This window comes from Melanotaenia boesemani, chromosome 6 (assembly GCF_017639745.1).
Source record: "Melanotaenia boesemani isolate fMelBoe1 chromosome 6, fMelBoe1.pri, whole genome shotgun sequence".
NCBI lineage: Eukaryota > Metazoa > Chordata > Actinopteri > Atheriniformes > Melanotaeniidae > Melanotaenia > Melanotaenia boesemani.
Genome location: NC_055687.1, coordinates 27,654,076 through 27,669,754, shown reverse-complemented (window position 1 = coordinate 27,669,754; position 15,679 = coordinate 27,654,076). Strand labels below are relative to the sequence as shown.

The window sequence follows — 15,679 nt, the reverse complement described above, 5'->3', positions numbered from 1 at the left end:
CTATCAGATAACTCTTCTGATGTTTTTCTCTGATGAGGTAGCGAGGCTGGCCACGTCTCTTATTGCCTTTAGGTTAGATTTCTGGTGTCACTCCACAAAGAAGGTGAAGAGATGTTCAGCCCTGTAGACAAAAGAGACGACGTGCATCTTATTATTGGTGAAAAGAAAAAACAAATAAACAAACAACAACAAAAAAAAAAATCATATTATATTTAAGTCGCTGCAGCTCAGGTGTTCAGTTATGTGGCATGTAATTACATAAGTGTAGAACATTTTAACACGTTATGTTAAAACCAGTGTCTTATGGCACCTTTGAAGTTACATATGTTCAAAGATGCCAGAAGAAAATGGTATCAACAAATACAATAAGTTAACTGATGTCATTAAAAACCACATAATGGATCTTCTGTCCATTTCCCATGTGAGTGGTAACAAACTGGTTGCTTAACAAATGACTTTTGCCACATGTTGAGATATACCTGGGCATGAATATGCTAAAATGTGAGAGATGCATTTATCCTTGAACAGAAGTGAGAATTACAAACTCCTCTTTGGTGCTTTTTATGTTAAAGTATGAGGCTTAAGTGTTTTCCAGAAGAAACAACATTTTAATGATTGTTAAAAACCACCTTCTCTCCATTCCTCCCTTTTGCCAACTTTCTTTCTGTCACATCCACACATATTCAAACTCCTTGGCCTCCAAAGCTGCTGTGCAGTTCTATAACTACCTTTTCCATCTTTTGCACAGATGTCTCAGTGACAGCAGCTAACACTTAAACATTAAGTTTTTCCACAAAACTTTGCAGCATGTTTGTTTTGCACACATACAACTGTGAGTGAAATTGAAGTAGTGGCATAGATTAAAATAAACCAAATAAATGTGAGCAATAACTAAACGATAACACATATGCATAAAGTAACACAATGAAGTTTATAAAGTTGTTTTTTGGTGTTGACTGAGCGTAAACCATTGAACAGAATACTGATGAAGATAATGTGGAAGATTATGGTGCTACAAAACACTGGCTGTCAGGCCAAAATACTGTAGCTGAAGATTTTATTCTGTTTTCCCAGTAAACAATCATCAGGTAAACTTCAACTGGACTTCAACTGGAATGTTTTAAGTGTCTCTTTGTGAAATTATGTCAAGTATTAAACAGTTTAATGATTCAGTCATGCACATCTAAGATTACTTTTTGTATTTACACTCTTTATATGTTGTCATGTGGATGGAGAGAAAAAGAAAAAGCTGTTCACCTTTTAGGAAGAAGTGTTGTGGTTAAGGTGTGGTGAGGGTTCATTTATAACAAAATAAGACTGCTTTAGTCACTTTCAACAGGAGAGATAAAGTTTTATTGTGGTTCAATATAAATAACAGTAGCAGCGCCAGCACTGCCTGGTAGATCTACTCTCAACAACAACGCATTAAAAGAAATGTGCTTTTCAGTTTTATTCCCATTCTTTATAAAAACATTAACATATTTAAATAATTTAAGGATAAAAAATATACATATATTTAGAATTATAATTTAAAAATTTTTCCTCAAAATATTCCATTCAAACAAACAAACTTGTCTTCATTTTTTGCTGTACTTCTCTCATGAAGTGAGCATCCAAACCAAACCTCTTATAGAAGCTCACATAGGCTGATTTGGCTCCTATCATGTTCCAGTTTCTTTACCAAAAAGAGAATAAAACAAACCTGAGAACATGATGACACTGAAACACAATGCTATGAGCACAGAAAAACAGTTTTCTTTCAACCAAATATGCCTGGTTGTTCTGCTGATGAACAGGTGGTATTTCAACTCAGCAGGAACCTGGATCCAGGTTTTCAAGTCTCTACTCGTCCTTTACAGATTAAGTTAAACCAAGTAGAAAGACCTGGTCTGAGAGCCAGTCCAGTAGACTTCATACTGAGCGTGGGCTAATCTGACCCCGCTGTACAGATGATGGTGACTGCTGTCTCAGGGAAAAGCAGTGGCTGAACCACATATCTTCCATGAAGTCTTGAAAGCTTGTAAATCCATTCATGAAAGCTTTGTTTTATTTTTGCTTTTTTCAAGCATTTTCAGTCATTTCTGCACAGTCCAGACTTCAACGTCGTGCACGATAAAATCTTCATGTGTAGAAAGAGGTGCGTTGTGAAAGGTAGGGCAGGAAAAGCTTGCACCATGATACAAATCAGCATCCAGCCACAGGCCAAAGCCGTCCCTACAAACAAGAAGAAAAAGCAAGTCAGAAACAAACATTTCTAAAAGTTGTTCATGATCTACTCTCAATGATTTATGCTTTGCTTTTTATTACTTCATAATAAACAGGTTATATTCACTTTTTTCTTTTGTCTGTGTTTTTAAATGAAATAAAAACGAAACACAACTTACCCTCCTCCACCAAACTCCAGAGACTGTAGGTTGCCGCTCACAAAGTAGGAGTTGTCCCCACTCCACCTGTAAAGCTGCAGAAAGGACAAAAACATTACGTGAGAAACTGATGTTTAATAATACACATTTTTATGTGACAAGGATTATAATTAGGTTTTGTTTATCTCTCTTGAAAACATTAAGCATTCTTTCAGTAAAATCACATCTGTTTTCAGACTTGCTGATTGATGCAGTCTAATTAACAAAGTGTGGGTGAAAAGAATGAATGAATCCACTCTTACCTGGAGGTCGGGGTTGAAGCTGAAGAGGAAGGTCTCTCCAGTGCCGTAGCAGTATTTACTGACTCTGAATGGATCAGATGAAAAAGCTCCAAACACCTGAAAATACCCAGAAAGCAGTTAGTAAACGAAGGCATCAGTTTGCTTTTCTTATTGTTCTAAAAAGGTTTAAGATCAAGCTGCAAACCTTTTTGTGCATGTCTTTGATGACCAGCAGCACAGGACTGTCCAGACCAGACATATTCCTGTAGAGTGTCTTCAAGCTGCTCCCATGGATGGCTGTGCTGTAGACCAGATGCCACGGATAGCCCTGGGTCCTTGCTGGCATGTGACCAGCAAGCTGTTAAAAAAGAAACTGCTGATTAAGTAATGTCCTTAAAGATCATTTGATAATAAACATTCGAGACAGAACAGATGTTGATGGATGTATTTTTGTGGAAACTTGTCCATGTGGATGTATCAGAAATGCTGCATGACTTACTCTCTGTAGGTGGTGATCATCTAACAGCTGGCTCTGGCTGCTCAGGACAGGGAGAACATCATTGACCTCCTGGTACTCCTGCTCCTCTGGTTCAGACTCCACTGAGCTGCACAGACTAAGGCGACGCTTGGAGCCCTTCACTGTGACAATCTGGAACAATTCACAAGACACAAGATTTGTTCCTGATTTTCCTTTTTTTCCCTTAAATTACTTTGCTCAAAATGTTCCTCTGCATTAGACTCTGGTGGATTTACAGGATCCTCAAATAGGTACATTCACCTAGTTTAACACAGCTAAACCAAAAGTCATAAGGACATTGATAGCTGTACAGCTGCAGCAAATATGAAACCCTATTATCTTCTTGCATTAGACTTCTCTGTCAAGTTTTGCACTCTGCTGCACCACATGTCTGCTTGTGCCTTCCAAAGGCAGCGGCCCTCATAATATGAGCTTATTTCCACCATCATTGTTTGAAAACTCAAGCTGATGTAGGTGGATTGTTTAGTTCAGATAATGATAATTTCTTTCCTTTCTTCACTGGAAACTGAAATTGGCTCTGGTATACAGAGGAGAACAAAGAAAGGACATCCATACATAGTCAGTTGGATTTCCTTTAAGTTCACACATAACTGGCTCTGCCTCTTAGGTTGCTGTAATGAGCAGGGTGGGCTATTTCTTCACTGATGATGCTATTAAGTGATTTCATGTAACTAATCATCATTTTAAACAGAAGAGAGATTACTGGCTGGAGCCCATAAAACATGCAGGGTTTTGTTGGATATCATTTTATACAGTTGTGTTTGTGGAAGACTAACCTCCAAGTTTTCATCAGTTTTAGTCTTTCTGACTGGTTTGCTGAGCAGCTTGTTGATCAGAGCGACACCTTTGTCCACTATCAGATATCTTTTCTGATGTTTCTCTCTGACGAGGTAGCGAGGCTGGCTACGTGTCTCTTTGACTTTAGTGTTGATTTCTGGTGACCATTCCACAAAGAGGGTGAAGAGGTGTTCAGCCCTGTAGGCAAAGAGACAAAGAAAAAACAAAAACCCATCATATTATACTTGAATCGCTGCAGCTTAGGTGTTCATTTATGTGGGCTGTAATTACATAAGTCTATAATATTTTGACACGTGTTATGTTAAAACCAGTATCTAATGGCACCTTTGAAGTTACATATGTTCAAAGATGCCAGAAGAAAATGGTATCAACAAATACAATAAGTTAACTGATGTCATTGAAAACCACATAATGGATCTTCTCTTTATTTCCCATGTGAGTGATAACTAATTGCAGTTGAACAAATTACTTTTCCCACATGTTGAGATATGTCTGGGCATGAAGAGCTAAAATGTGAGAGATCCTTAAATAGAAGTGAGAATTACAAACTCCGCTTTGGTGGATTTCATGTTGAAGTGTGAGACTTAAGTGTTTTCTACAAGAAAACAACATTTTAATGATTGTTAAAAACAAGCCTCACTTCATCCTTCCCTTTTGCTTACTTTTTTCTGTCACATCCACACATATTCAAACTCCTTGGCCTCCAAAGCTGCTGTGCAGTTCTATAACTATCTTCTCCATCTTTTGCACAGATGTCTCAGTGACAGCAGCTAACACTTAAACATTAAATTATTCCACATTACTTTGCAGTATGTCTGTTTTGCACACATACAACTGTGAGTGAAACTGAAGTTTAGAGTCTTGCATTGTTAGCAGTAAAATGTCTTGTAAGCTCACATTGTTTTCTTTCTTAAATTAAGTTAAAAATGCAAATCAAAATGCTCCAATGCTGAAAAAACTTCAGAGAAAACCACAATGTTCAGCACCCAGCATCGCAATGTTCACAGACGCCTCAGAGATTTGTTTTACTTACTCTCCAACACTGTAGGCAACTCCCATGACGAACTGAAGACTTGATGGTGAACTATATGAACAAAAAAGACAGTTGATAGTTTGAAGGATCAGTGCTACAGAAAAGTTTCCACTCCGAGTCTGCCATCCCTGCTTTTTTATAGAAGCGGATCAATTGCTGAGATAAGCTCCTTTGGCCATTAACCCCTTCTTTCCCAGTTGACAGCTCCACACGGTCCTGCACGTATCCTCGCAATGATTTCACAACGGTGCTTGAAAGCCAAAACTGGTCACATATTAACTTGACATGCTCTGGGTCCCTGTCTTTAGGTTTAACTGGAGTTCAGGCATTTACTGTGTCGGAGTAAGGCTCAGTGACAGAAAAAGGTGACTTGACAGAAAGATAAAGACCTGGATGTATGTCAGCCTGGATGATTGTCTTTTTATGTGCCTTTTTGTCTCCTAGGATTTCTAGGTCTCATTATCTCAGTATTGAAGAGTAATGAGGTTTTCATTTAAAAGGATTAACTCAAGAGCATTGGATTTTGCAACCCAGCAGCAATGTTGTACTTCTCCACTCACAGTCACACTATTCCACCTTATAGGTAAAATCTAAGAAAATCTAGATTCAGTAAATAAAATCATCAAACTATTTTTATTCTTATTATTGTTATTATAGAGCGCATGGATGTAAAAGTGAATTTGGAACATTTGAGTAAAACATAGAAATATGACAATAAGACAGAACTTTCTTATTAATTATTGTGCTTAGTTTTTATACTGAAAACATACTTTTGCTGATCATACATACACTACCCGTCAAAGTTTGAAGATACATACCTGTTACTAGTAATGTATGTATGTTACCTGCACTCAGCCAGAAAGTAATATTGTAATAGGGTCGTTGCCTTTTGTCTGTGGTGTTTTTGTCTCCTTTCTTCTTTCTCTTTTGCTTCTTTTTGCTGTCCTCCTTCTTTTTCTGTGCCCTCTGGTCAGGTCCAGCAAGATTACATAGATTCCATGATTCAAAGTAAATAAATAAAAAAATGAATCAGATTATCAAGAGGAGCCTTATACCCATAAGCCTCCCCTTGGCAAAGCAAATTTGTTTGGCACAATTCAGCAACCAGACTATCATTCTGCTTGCTATGATGCTGGACAAGACAGGTTTAAAAAAAAAAGAAATTTATATTGTACATAATTCCCAGATCCTTTCTTACATGCATATATGCACAAATTGTGCAAAGCCTTGGGCTGATGCTGTTGTTGCATTTGGAGATTGCATAGTTTAATGATCCTGTAGCAAATGAACAATTTATGATTTTCTACACTGACAGCCTGAGAACACACAATGAAGACAAGCTCTGTGGTCTACCTGCCTGCATCATGTCAGACCTTCGTCTGAAGAGCTTCTGCCCTATCAGTATTTTACTGCAGTCAATATAAAGATTTAATCAGAGCACTAAACCCTTATACAAGTGTTCTATACTAACCATTCAGACTTGATCAGTTTCTAGTGTTGACAATTATCACCTCACTAATGCTCAAACATAATCACAATGTTGTCTGATTTTTTCTGTCTGAGCTCGTTAGGATTACAGAGTACGGACAAATAAACAGATTTAGAATGACAATAGATCCAAATTATCTGAACACATTGATCTGTTGAATCAGTAATCCTATCTGGGAGACATGCTTTGAGGTTGTTTTTCCCAAATAGCTTCATGTTTATGTCAAGATCTTTCTATAGTCTTCTCTCCTCCTGTAGGTAATAATTTTGAGCTGTTTTAAATGAATTAATGAAAAAGAGAAAAGTTAAGATAAAGTGTTGGAGCCACAGTACCAGGACTGTATAAAAGTAATGACACCAGTGCACAATAACCCTATAAGTGTATTTATTAAATATTTTTAATATCTTCCTGTGTGTATTTTTTCATATCACCACTTTTACCCAGCAGGAGGCCCCTGTGAGAACTGTAAAGAGACAATATCTAACGTCTGAGGTGGCTGCAAATTTCATTGACATTTTAAGCCATACCCCTGCTCAGTTTTTACCCGCATTATGTGATTTTATTGTAGATCATTTTAACAGCAAACTGAAGTTAGCCATCAATTCTGCAGCTCTACTTAAAACAAAATCAGTTTAAGTTCAAACTATACCACCATGAAGAAATGAGAGAATCAAAGAAATAAAAAGAAATTGCAGGAGAGCAAGGGAAAATGGAGAAAAACAAAATTAACCATTAACTTAGAGATTCCTTTTTAAAGAACAGATTTTTTAATGAACACAGATTTTAATAAGTCCTCCATGACAACATCAGATGCTGCAGGAGTAAAATTGGTGCAATTAGACTTTTAGCTCAACAGAAATTATTTTAACATTTCTGTTGCATTTGTTTATTCTCGAGGAAGCGCTGAAGAGTTTTGTCTTTATTTATTTATTTATTTATTTATTTATTTTTTTTTTAGGACAGTGCATATTAATCAACATATGAGCAAAAGCTTCACAGTAAATATGCCAGAATTAGCCACAAAAGCTAAATTGCATCTGTTGTCCTAAGGCAGGCACATTGAACAAACATTGACAAACATCTCATATTTACAATAGTTACAATAAACATTAAACACAGTGTTAGTAATAAGAGGTAAACAGGATGTTAGTTACACATGAGTACAGGACTGTCTTGGTTGATGCTAGGTCGAATTTTCATCCAAATAAAACTAAAACCTGCCTTTTAGATCTGATTCCCTCATCTCTTTTAAAAACATTTTAGAGTTGCTCTGAGGTTAAGCCTTTAAACACGGGAAATTACTTCCTCTTCTGAAGAAGAGTCATTTAGATCCAAACAGTCTTGATAACTACTGACCTGTATCCAACTTTCCGTTTTTAAAAAAGATTATAGAAAAAGTTGTTTTTATCCAATGAAAACTGTTTTTAAGGAATTTTTTAAAAACAGCAATCTGGTTTGAGGACAAACTACAGTACAGAGACTGTTAATGATCTCAAATGTAACATGGACTCACAGAAGCTTAGACCTGATGCCACTGGATCTAAGTGCAGCTTTCAGTACAGATTTTTATTAAACAGATGAGGGGTTGTATATGTGGTCTGTGTGGTTGTGATGATGTGTGTGAAAAAAAAGAGTATAATCAGATGTGTTCTTGAACACTGATGTGTGTAAAGGTTTGTGATTTTTAATTGGCAAAAATGGTTTTTACTATGTAAAGCACTTTGCACTGCTTTTGTATGACAAGTGCTTTGTAAATAAAGTTTGATTTGATTTGATATATCAGGCCAGGAGATAACAATAAGGGGTCAACAATCAGCCTCAATGTCCTTACTCAAGGGAAATAGGACGGAGAAAATCAATTTGAGACAGTGCCTATTCCGTCACACAGACCAGATCAATAGATAAGCACAATTACATACACTTATGCACACTTGTTAAAGATACATAGATGTAGATGCATCCAAACACAAGCAGACGTGCAAGCCCTCATCTATGCACACCTGATGATCATAAATAAAAACATTGTCTTTTTGTAACTCATCCACGCTGTTTATTTTGGGCCAGAAAAGTAAATGTCTGGATTTCTTTGTCTCCCTTGAGCACCGTGTGGCCTGTATTATGGCTGCAGGAAGAATGCAGGATACATTTTAATTTGCAAATGTACTAGCATACATCCTCTTACTATCATGTTTGCAGTAAACATGAGATTCCAAAGAAAGCATGCATGCCAGTAGAGCGGAAGAGATTTTTTTAAACAGATGCCAGGTCTCAGAGTCATATTCCAGAACAAAGTCTGAGTTTAGTTTCTAATTAGTTTCTGAGCCTGGCTGGTCCAAGACTTTTACTAAAACTATGGGAATTTTCTTTAAAACAAGTTTTTATGTTTAGCATGTACAGAATTGAGAACATATGATCGTTTCTACCTATTTCAGCTACAAAAACAAAATAAAGATTGTTAAACAATTTGTAAGCATTAGTCTCTTTTTCTGTTAGTGTTGTGAGTCTTTTTTTTTTTTCCACATGGCACCCGCCCACTTCTAGACTTCACAACAGTGTAGAACTCATTGGAGTTTTTACTCCATTGAAATGATTTTATTTGACTTTACAGATCAGTAGAAGCTAGCTAACTGTCGTCTGTCTCTGTTGCATCAGCAGATCTCTTTGCTGGCGGCTCAGCTGCTGTGTCAAATCATCCAGTATCAGATATCTGAAAACACTGATGGTGTACAAGATTTTACTTTATAACAAATATAATTTACTTTTATGCACTCAGTAAGAACTGTCAACAGAGACCTGCAGCTGAAAGTTGGAACTGATGGGGGTGCTTTTTTCAGAAAAGTGCTAATAGGGCATTTACATAAGGACACTAGTTGCTGAGGTGTGAAATAAAACTCGGGGGGAGGGGCATTAGCCTGATGAAAGTTTTTGTAGCTCTGGGAACTCCAGTGTTAAATAAGATATAAACTTATATACATCTTTTGAGCTCAGCAGAGTAGCATTGTAAACTCGCAGCTTTTAGTGTCAAAATGCATCAGCCTACCTTTTAGGATTTATGAGAGCCACTTCCTGTCACACAAACTTCAGCCCAGCTGTGATGCATGGTGCTTGAACTTTTATGGTTCTACAGTGCTACTTGCAGCTTAGCAACAACAAAGAGTTCTGCATCACAACAATGCTTAAAAACAGTGAGAAGGCCTGTGTCCTGAATTTAAAGTCCTAATACTTTTTCTGAGAACTAATAATGCAAGTGAGATGGATTTCCAAATGTCTGCTTAGAGTGCATGAAGTCTGACATGCATGATTCGTGTTCCTGCAGTCCAGATGTTCAATAGCTGGTAGCAGTTCACAAGCATGAAAAAAAGCACAATTAAATACTTTCAGATGTTTTTGTGAAAGCAGATACATTACATGTGATTACTGTTACACACCTGTAGGAAACAAAAGATACATCATATGTCATCATATTGTTTGTTTAGAGTACAGATCCACCCTGAATTGCTAAAGCCGCTGAAATAATGATCTATAGATAGAAGAGTAACCTGTGACCCCAAACCAATTGATTATAATGCAGGTTTGGTGTTTTAATTTCAACAGGACACTTAGAATAATTATAATTTCTTCTTTCACACATTTTAGTGAAAATCGATTCCTAAAATATTAAACTCTTCTTTGAGGTACATAAATTCATTTCACCTTTAGCATAGTTAGACCACAGGTGAAACCGATCAGGTTCAAATATGACGTGTTCAAAGTTAGAATAAACCTATTGAGCATTTTGCCTCAAACATACATTACATCCAGCTGGGACATTGATTTTCAGCAATCTAAAGGTCCATCAGGAGCTGTTGCTGAAACTTTCAAAGTGTTCGCATGTGCACACTAGGCAAGGCAAGGCAAGGCAGTTTATTTGTATAACACATTTCATGTACAGGACAATTCAAAGTGCTTTACATAAAACAAAGACATTACAGATACTTAGAAATAGTAAAAGGCATCAACACATAATCACAATAAAATAATAAATTACATTAAAATGATTAAAAGCAAGATAAGTTAAAAAAATAAGGTAACATGCAGATTTCATGCATAGGTGCATGAGAAAAGAAATGTTTTTAACCTGGATTTAAAAATGTCTACATTTGGTGAAAGTTTAATCTCCACTGGCAGTTTGTTCCACTTGTTTGCAGCAAAACAGCTAAATGCTGCTTCTCCATGTTTATTCTGGACTAAGTATGAGATCTTCTCTTCCCACACATTGTGAGTCTGTGTGTGTGAGTTACAGGAAGCTTTTTGCTTATTTCTTTCCATATATAACTTTGAATGTTTCAATTAAAACTTTGTACACAGATGCAAGTCAACAGCACACATATCTGTGCAAAAATGCAACACAACTGAACATTTGTCAATCAGTTTAGAAAGCCTGTCTCCAGTTCACACAAAGGTTACAGGTGAAAGGTTATCAGTGTGGAAGTCCTGCTGTTTGATGCTGTTTAAAATAATTTTAATACAGGTTTTATTCATCACTTTTCCGCTGACATATTCTTCCTTCTTTATGTGTGATTATACCACAAAAAACTGTTGAATTCCAAGTAAATCTGTCGTCTTCTAAGACTTAATTAATCCAGAGAGGTTTTCAAGCCCTCCTCGGGACTGAGAATTTTAACTTGAGTATTTGAGGATAAAAAATGATGTTCAGATTAGTATTTTCATTGTTTGTTCCACTTTGCTCAGCCCAAGCCTCTTTCCGTTTTGTTTGTGCTTAGTCGAAGCATTTTTCCCTCTGCTTTGTTCGGACATTTGTGCAAAAGCAGGTTAATGCAACGGCTGCAGCAAATCTCAGAGTCCAACAACTGGTTTTTGCTGGATCAGGGACTGCTAATCTGGCTGTTTCTATAAAAGGCCACAATAAGGACCAGAGACTACAAAGGTAATGCAAGTAAAGCTGTAGCATCTAGTACATTCTATACCTGAGGACTGTTAACCCAAATTACATCTTTTATGGAATCTCTTACGGTTTTCTTCTTGTATTTCGCCCTGTTGCACAAATTCACCCTACATTTACTACCTGAAGGTAGACTGCTTACACAGCGCTTTTAACAGACCGAATCACTCAACCTAAAAAAAATTAGTGACACGTTGATGTAATGAGTTAAGCAACATGTGGTAAAAGACTAATTTAGATGTCATGACAGTGTAACAGCTCAGTCAGTGTTAATCAGTGATGTCTCTGAGAGAATGAGTTTATATTGGCCCACATGTTGAACGGCTCACATTGCTGAGCACAGAGGTAGAAAAAAGTCTACGGGTAAACCTGTGAGAGAAGAAGAAACCAGAATGTGGTTTCCTCTGCAGCTTGGGCCCTGCTACAAAGGAAATTAACATGGGTGAAAGATAAAAAGGGAATTTCTTATGTGCGTCATTTTTATTCCTGCATCTGTTAAGGTGTATTTCCGTTTATTTAATTCAGCTGAAACTTATCAAAATTTTTCACAATTCAAAGAGATCAAAATAAAATTTCTGTACAATCTGACATGTTCTCTGTATAAAGCCTCCAGGACAAATCATCTGCTCATGTTAGTAATTATCCTCAGGATTTCAGAATTTTTTAAGTGAACCACAATAACCTGAGCTCACCACGTACCAGCTTATCAGTCTGCCATCCACTTTGATCTGGATCGATTTAACTTCAACACAGATTGTTTGTCATGAAATTCAGAAACAGATTAAATAAACCTCAAATAAATCAACAGCAGGCCTTTCTGCAGACGTCTCCATCAGCAGCTGCTCACTTTTATTACTAAAAATAACCAACTGCTAATTAAACCAAACTCAACATGTTACATGCTACATGTTACATGTTACAAAGACTTTGTATTCCAGGGAGCCTTTGTAAGATATGATCAGAGACAACCAATGAAAATGAGCTCTTTGGCTAATTTAGAAGCATATTTAGTAGTGTTCTATTGTTCTATGGTCTATGCTCTGTCCCTAAAAAAACATTAGAACCAAAATCACTTGTTAGAGTTTACCTCATTCAGTACTTAAAGAAATTCGATACAAATGTGACATTTTAGTCTTTGTTTCAGGTCATCAGTTCAGCCTCACAGATCTCTTCACTGTTTGTAATATGCTCCTACTTTATTTGGTGGTGATGTAGAGGTAGAATCCAAAACCTGCAGGACAGTAGCTCACGAGGGTTAAGGTGTGACATCCTCGTAGGCAGGAACCCTAGGAGACGAGCGTCCCGACCATAGACCCCCTCGGAAACGGGAACCAGAAGCGGAAGAACAGTGTCCCATCCCGGGACCCCCTCTGGAACATGGACTCAAGCTGGTGGCTACATTGGGGACGTGGACTTTGGAGCTGGTAGCAATACTGGCGACATGGACCATGGAGGTGTCCAGATTCCCAGTCAGGACCCCCAGAATGGCTACTACTCAGGAGAGTCGTCTGTCAGGGTGGCACGCCAGTCCAGCCAGCTCAACAGTTCCACTGAAGTGATATAAGGGTGGCCCACTGGGTCCCTGTGTGGCCCATTCATTCTGTCAGGTCAGGAAAACCGTGGATGTGAGGACCCAAGTACAGGCTTATGAGGCGCAGGGCAGACAGGTGCAGGTAGCAGGTTTAATAAAGTTAAACTTAAACTACATAACACAAAAACATGGACATGGCCTAACTAAACTAAAGCAGGAAACAAACAATGAACCGGCGAGAGAGGAACTGAAGCCAATGGCTTTAATACACTAAGGAACTAACGAGACACAAGTGAGGTGAATGAACAAATCTGACCAGTTGAACTAATGAGCAGAAACCAAAAGACGCATGACCGTAATAACAAGAAACCACTAAGGACTTAAATATTAAAACACATAAACCAAACAAGACTCAAATGTTAAACATTTAAGTAAACTAAGCAATAAAGCCAGAATCATGACAAAGATTGACATGTTGGTTCCTACGTGAGAACAGTGACTTCCATCGAGTACACAATGCCTGCTAGTTTCAATATTTAACCTTTTGTCAAAATATCAGAATAACAGAATCTGGTGGCCTACCAAAATAAACCTGACTCTCAGCAACCTGAACTACTGTTGCACTTTAGACCACACTGAACTTTACCAGACGGGGGGGTCTAGGGCCAGCGATGTTAATTTCTGTCACCGTGCAGCTTTTTTTTATGGTACTGCCATTAAACTAGATGTGAAGGACAATGCTACTTAAATTTAAACTGACACACATGTAAAGCTCAGTCGGTGCAACAGAAGACCAGATAAGTCAATAATCAGTACAATTCTACAAAAGGTTTCTCTGTGGGAATGTGTGTGAGCCCACCAAAGGAAACAGTTGATGTGTCAAGCTGTGAAATAATGTCACTTTCTACAAACAAAGACTAGATTCAGATATGTTTTACAATAATGACTCATAGCTGAACAGTGGTTGGAAATGAATCTCCAAGACCCCTGTGTGTAGACTACAGTGATGGTTTTTAGGGGTATAGACTTGAAGAGTTTTTTTTTTCTCATTATGTAGCCACCCACACATTTTTCTGCGCCAAACAAATTTCACTCTTACAACAATGTTTTTCACACAGTTGCAGTCAAAAGTCAGTGTTTACAAAATGGTGCCACCCCAGCTCCCTGTGACTCATGTTTTTCACATCGATACTGTCATGGTTTCAGTCCAGTCAGTCCTCACCTTCAATGAGTTTTTTCTCTACCACATGATGATGTCTGTCTTTTCAGATTTTTCCTGGCATTTCTAACATAATAGTTCCACATAAATTATATAATGGTAGGTTATATTACTCAGAGGTGTAGTCGCATTACTACTGATCTGTGCTGAACTTTTCACACGTTGCAGCATTTAGCTTTATTTGGGTGTTTGAACATTTGTCACATCCTGCAGTGGATGTAGAATACTCATCCAAACCTTTATTCTACATCCACTGCAGATTCTGTAACGTTCAAACACCTGAATAAAGAGACATTTATTTTTTCTTTCTTGTTAGTGTTGAAAGGTTTAATCAAAAGTTCTGTTAGTTGTTCCAGTTTTAGCAAAGAAACCCAGTTGACCTCAGAACTGAAGTTGTTCTCGACTAATTTTATTACATTTCTACTTCTATTTTATCATTTTTTTAATACCAGAAACAAATGAATCCAATCTTAACTGAAACTTCTCAGGTTCTTTTTCATGAAACATAATGAGAGTGGAACCACTGGCAGATTTGGCTTTGAAGTAGTTTTAGGAGCAACTTTCTCCTACTGTTTCAAGTTAAAGGTGGTCAGTGGCTGTTAACTGCCATCAGCCTCTGAAATCAGTTGTGTACATCATGTCAGAAAAGTTTTCTTAGGGCCCATTCACACCAGCCTTTTTTATTTGAATCAAAGACTTGGAAAGTCCTTAACGTTTGGGGTATTGTGAATGCAAAAAAGAAATTCTGATTCAAATTACAGAAGTGTACTCTGCTCATCTACAAACTGTGTTCTCGACCTGTTTCAAGCGGACCAAATACAGAAAGTGGACTACAAAACAAAATGCATTGTCGTTTCAGCGCACAGCATTGTAGGTAAACACAACAAAAACCTAAGCGCTCTGGATGAAAAAATAGCTCAAAGTCAGTCGTGGAAGAAATCTGTAAAAGTTCTGATAGAAATCTGAACAGCACAAAACCGCTAAGATCTGATGCAGCTCCATATTTAGCTGTTATGTGCTAGAAACCGAAGTTCTGCATTACCCTATAGATCAGGGGTGCCCAGCTCTGATCCTTGAGGGCTGCAGTCCTGCAGGTTTTAGATGTCTCCCTGATCCAACACACCTGATTCAAATTAAAATGCTCTCCTCAACAATTTGTTGTCAAGTTCTGCCTAAGCATGTTCACCCACCAATCTGATTGAGGTAAACTGCAGCAGGAAACATCCAAAACCTGCAGGACAGCAGGACTTTTGTTGTGTGTCTCATTTTCTCCTTCAGTAATTCTTGGTGCAGCGCCACCTCTGACAGAGAGTGAAACACATTATTTAAAAGGTCCGATTCGTTTGAGAACTGCACCATGAATACAGTATCAATTCAAGAGAATATTGCACCTCCCAGCAGAACTGAGTCCCCAATCAGACCGAGTCTAGCGGACTGAATGCTCCTTTGGTTCTTAATCAGTGTCAATGTGTCATATTACTTACT

At 37.6% G+C, this 15,679-nt stretch overlaps 1 protein-coding gene across 1 annotated transcript; it reads right to left on the bottom strand.

Annotated features, from left to right (window-relative positions):
• Positions 1 to 1,792: 1,792 nt before the first annotated feature.
• LOC121642086 (nuclear receptor coactivator 7-like) lies at positions 1,793 to 5,178 on the bottom strand. The gene is made up of 7 exons (XM_041988575.1): positions 5,014 to 5,178; positions 3,959 to 4,157; positions 3,144 to 3,293; positions 2,850 to 3,002; positions 2,666 to 2,761; positions 2,385 to 2,458; positions 1,793 to 2,214 (listed from the first exon to the last, which is right to left on the bottom strand). The coding sequence occupies exons 1-7, from the start codon at positions 5,037 to 5,039 to the stop codon at positions 2,076 to 2,078; spliced, it is 837 nt and encodes a 278-aa protein (XP_041844509.1). The 5' UTR covers positions 5,040 to 5,178; the 3' UTR covers positions 1,793 to 2,075.
• Positions 5,179 to 15,679: the final 10,501 nt, after the last annotated feature.

What these genes read in the sequence shown, in the direction of transcription:
- LOC121642086 (XM_041988575.1), bottom strand. Translation starts at nt 5,039, where the DNA reads ATGGGAGTTGCCTACAGTGTTGGAGA. An exon ending in GTTGCCTACAGTGTTGGAGA is followed by an intron (nt 4,158 to 5,013) that starts GTAAGTAAAACA and finishes CTTTGCCTACAG; the next exon opens with GGCTGAACACCTCTTCACCC. An exon ending in TCAAAGACATGCACAAAAAG is followed by an intron (nt 2,762 to 2,849) that starts GTTTGCAGCTTG and finishes GGGTATTTTCAG; the next exon opens with GTGTTTGGAGCTTTTTCATC.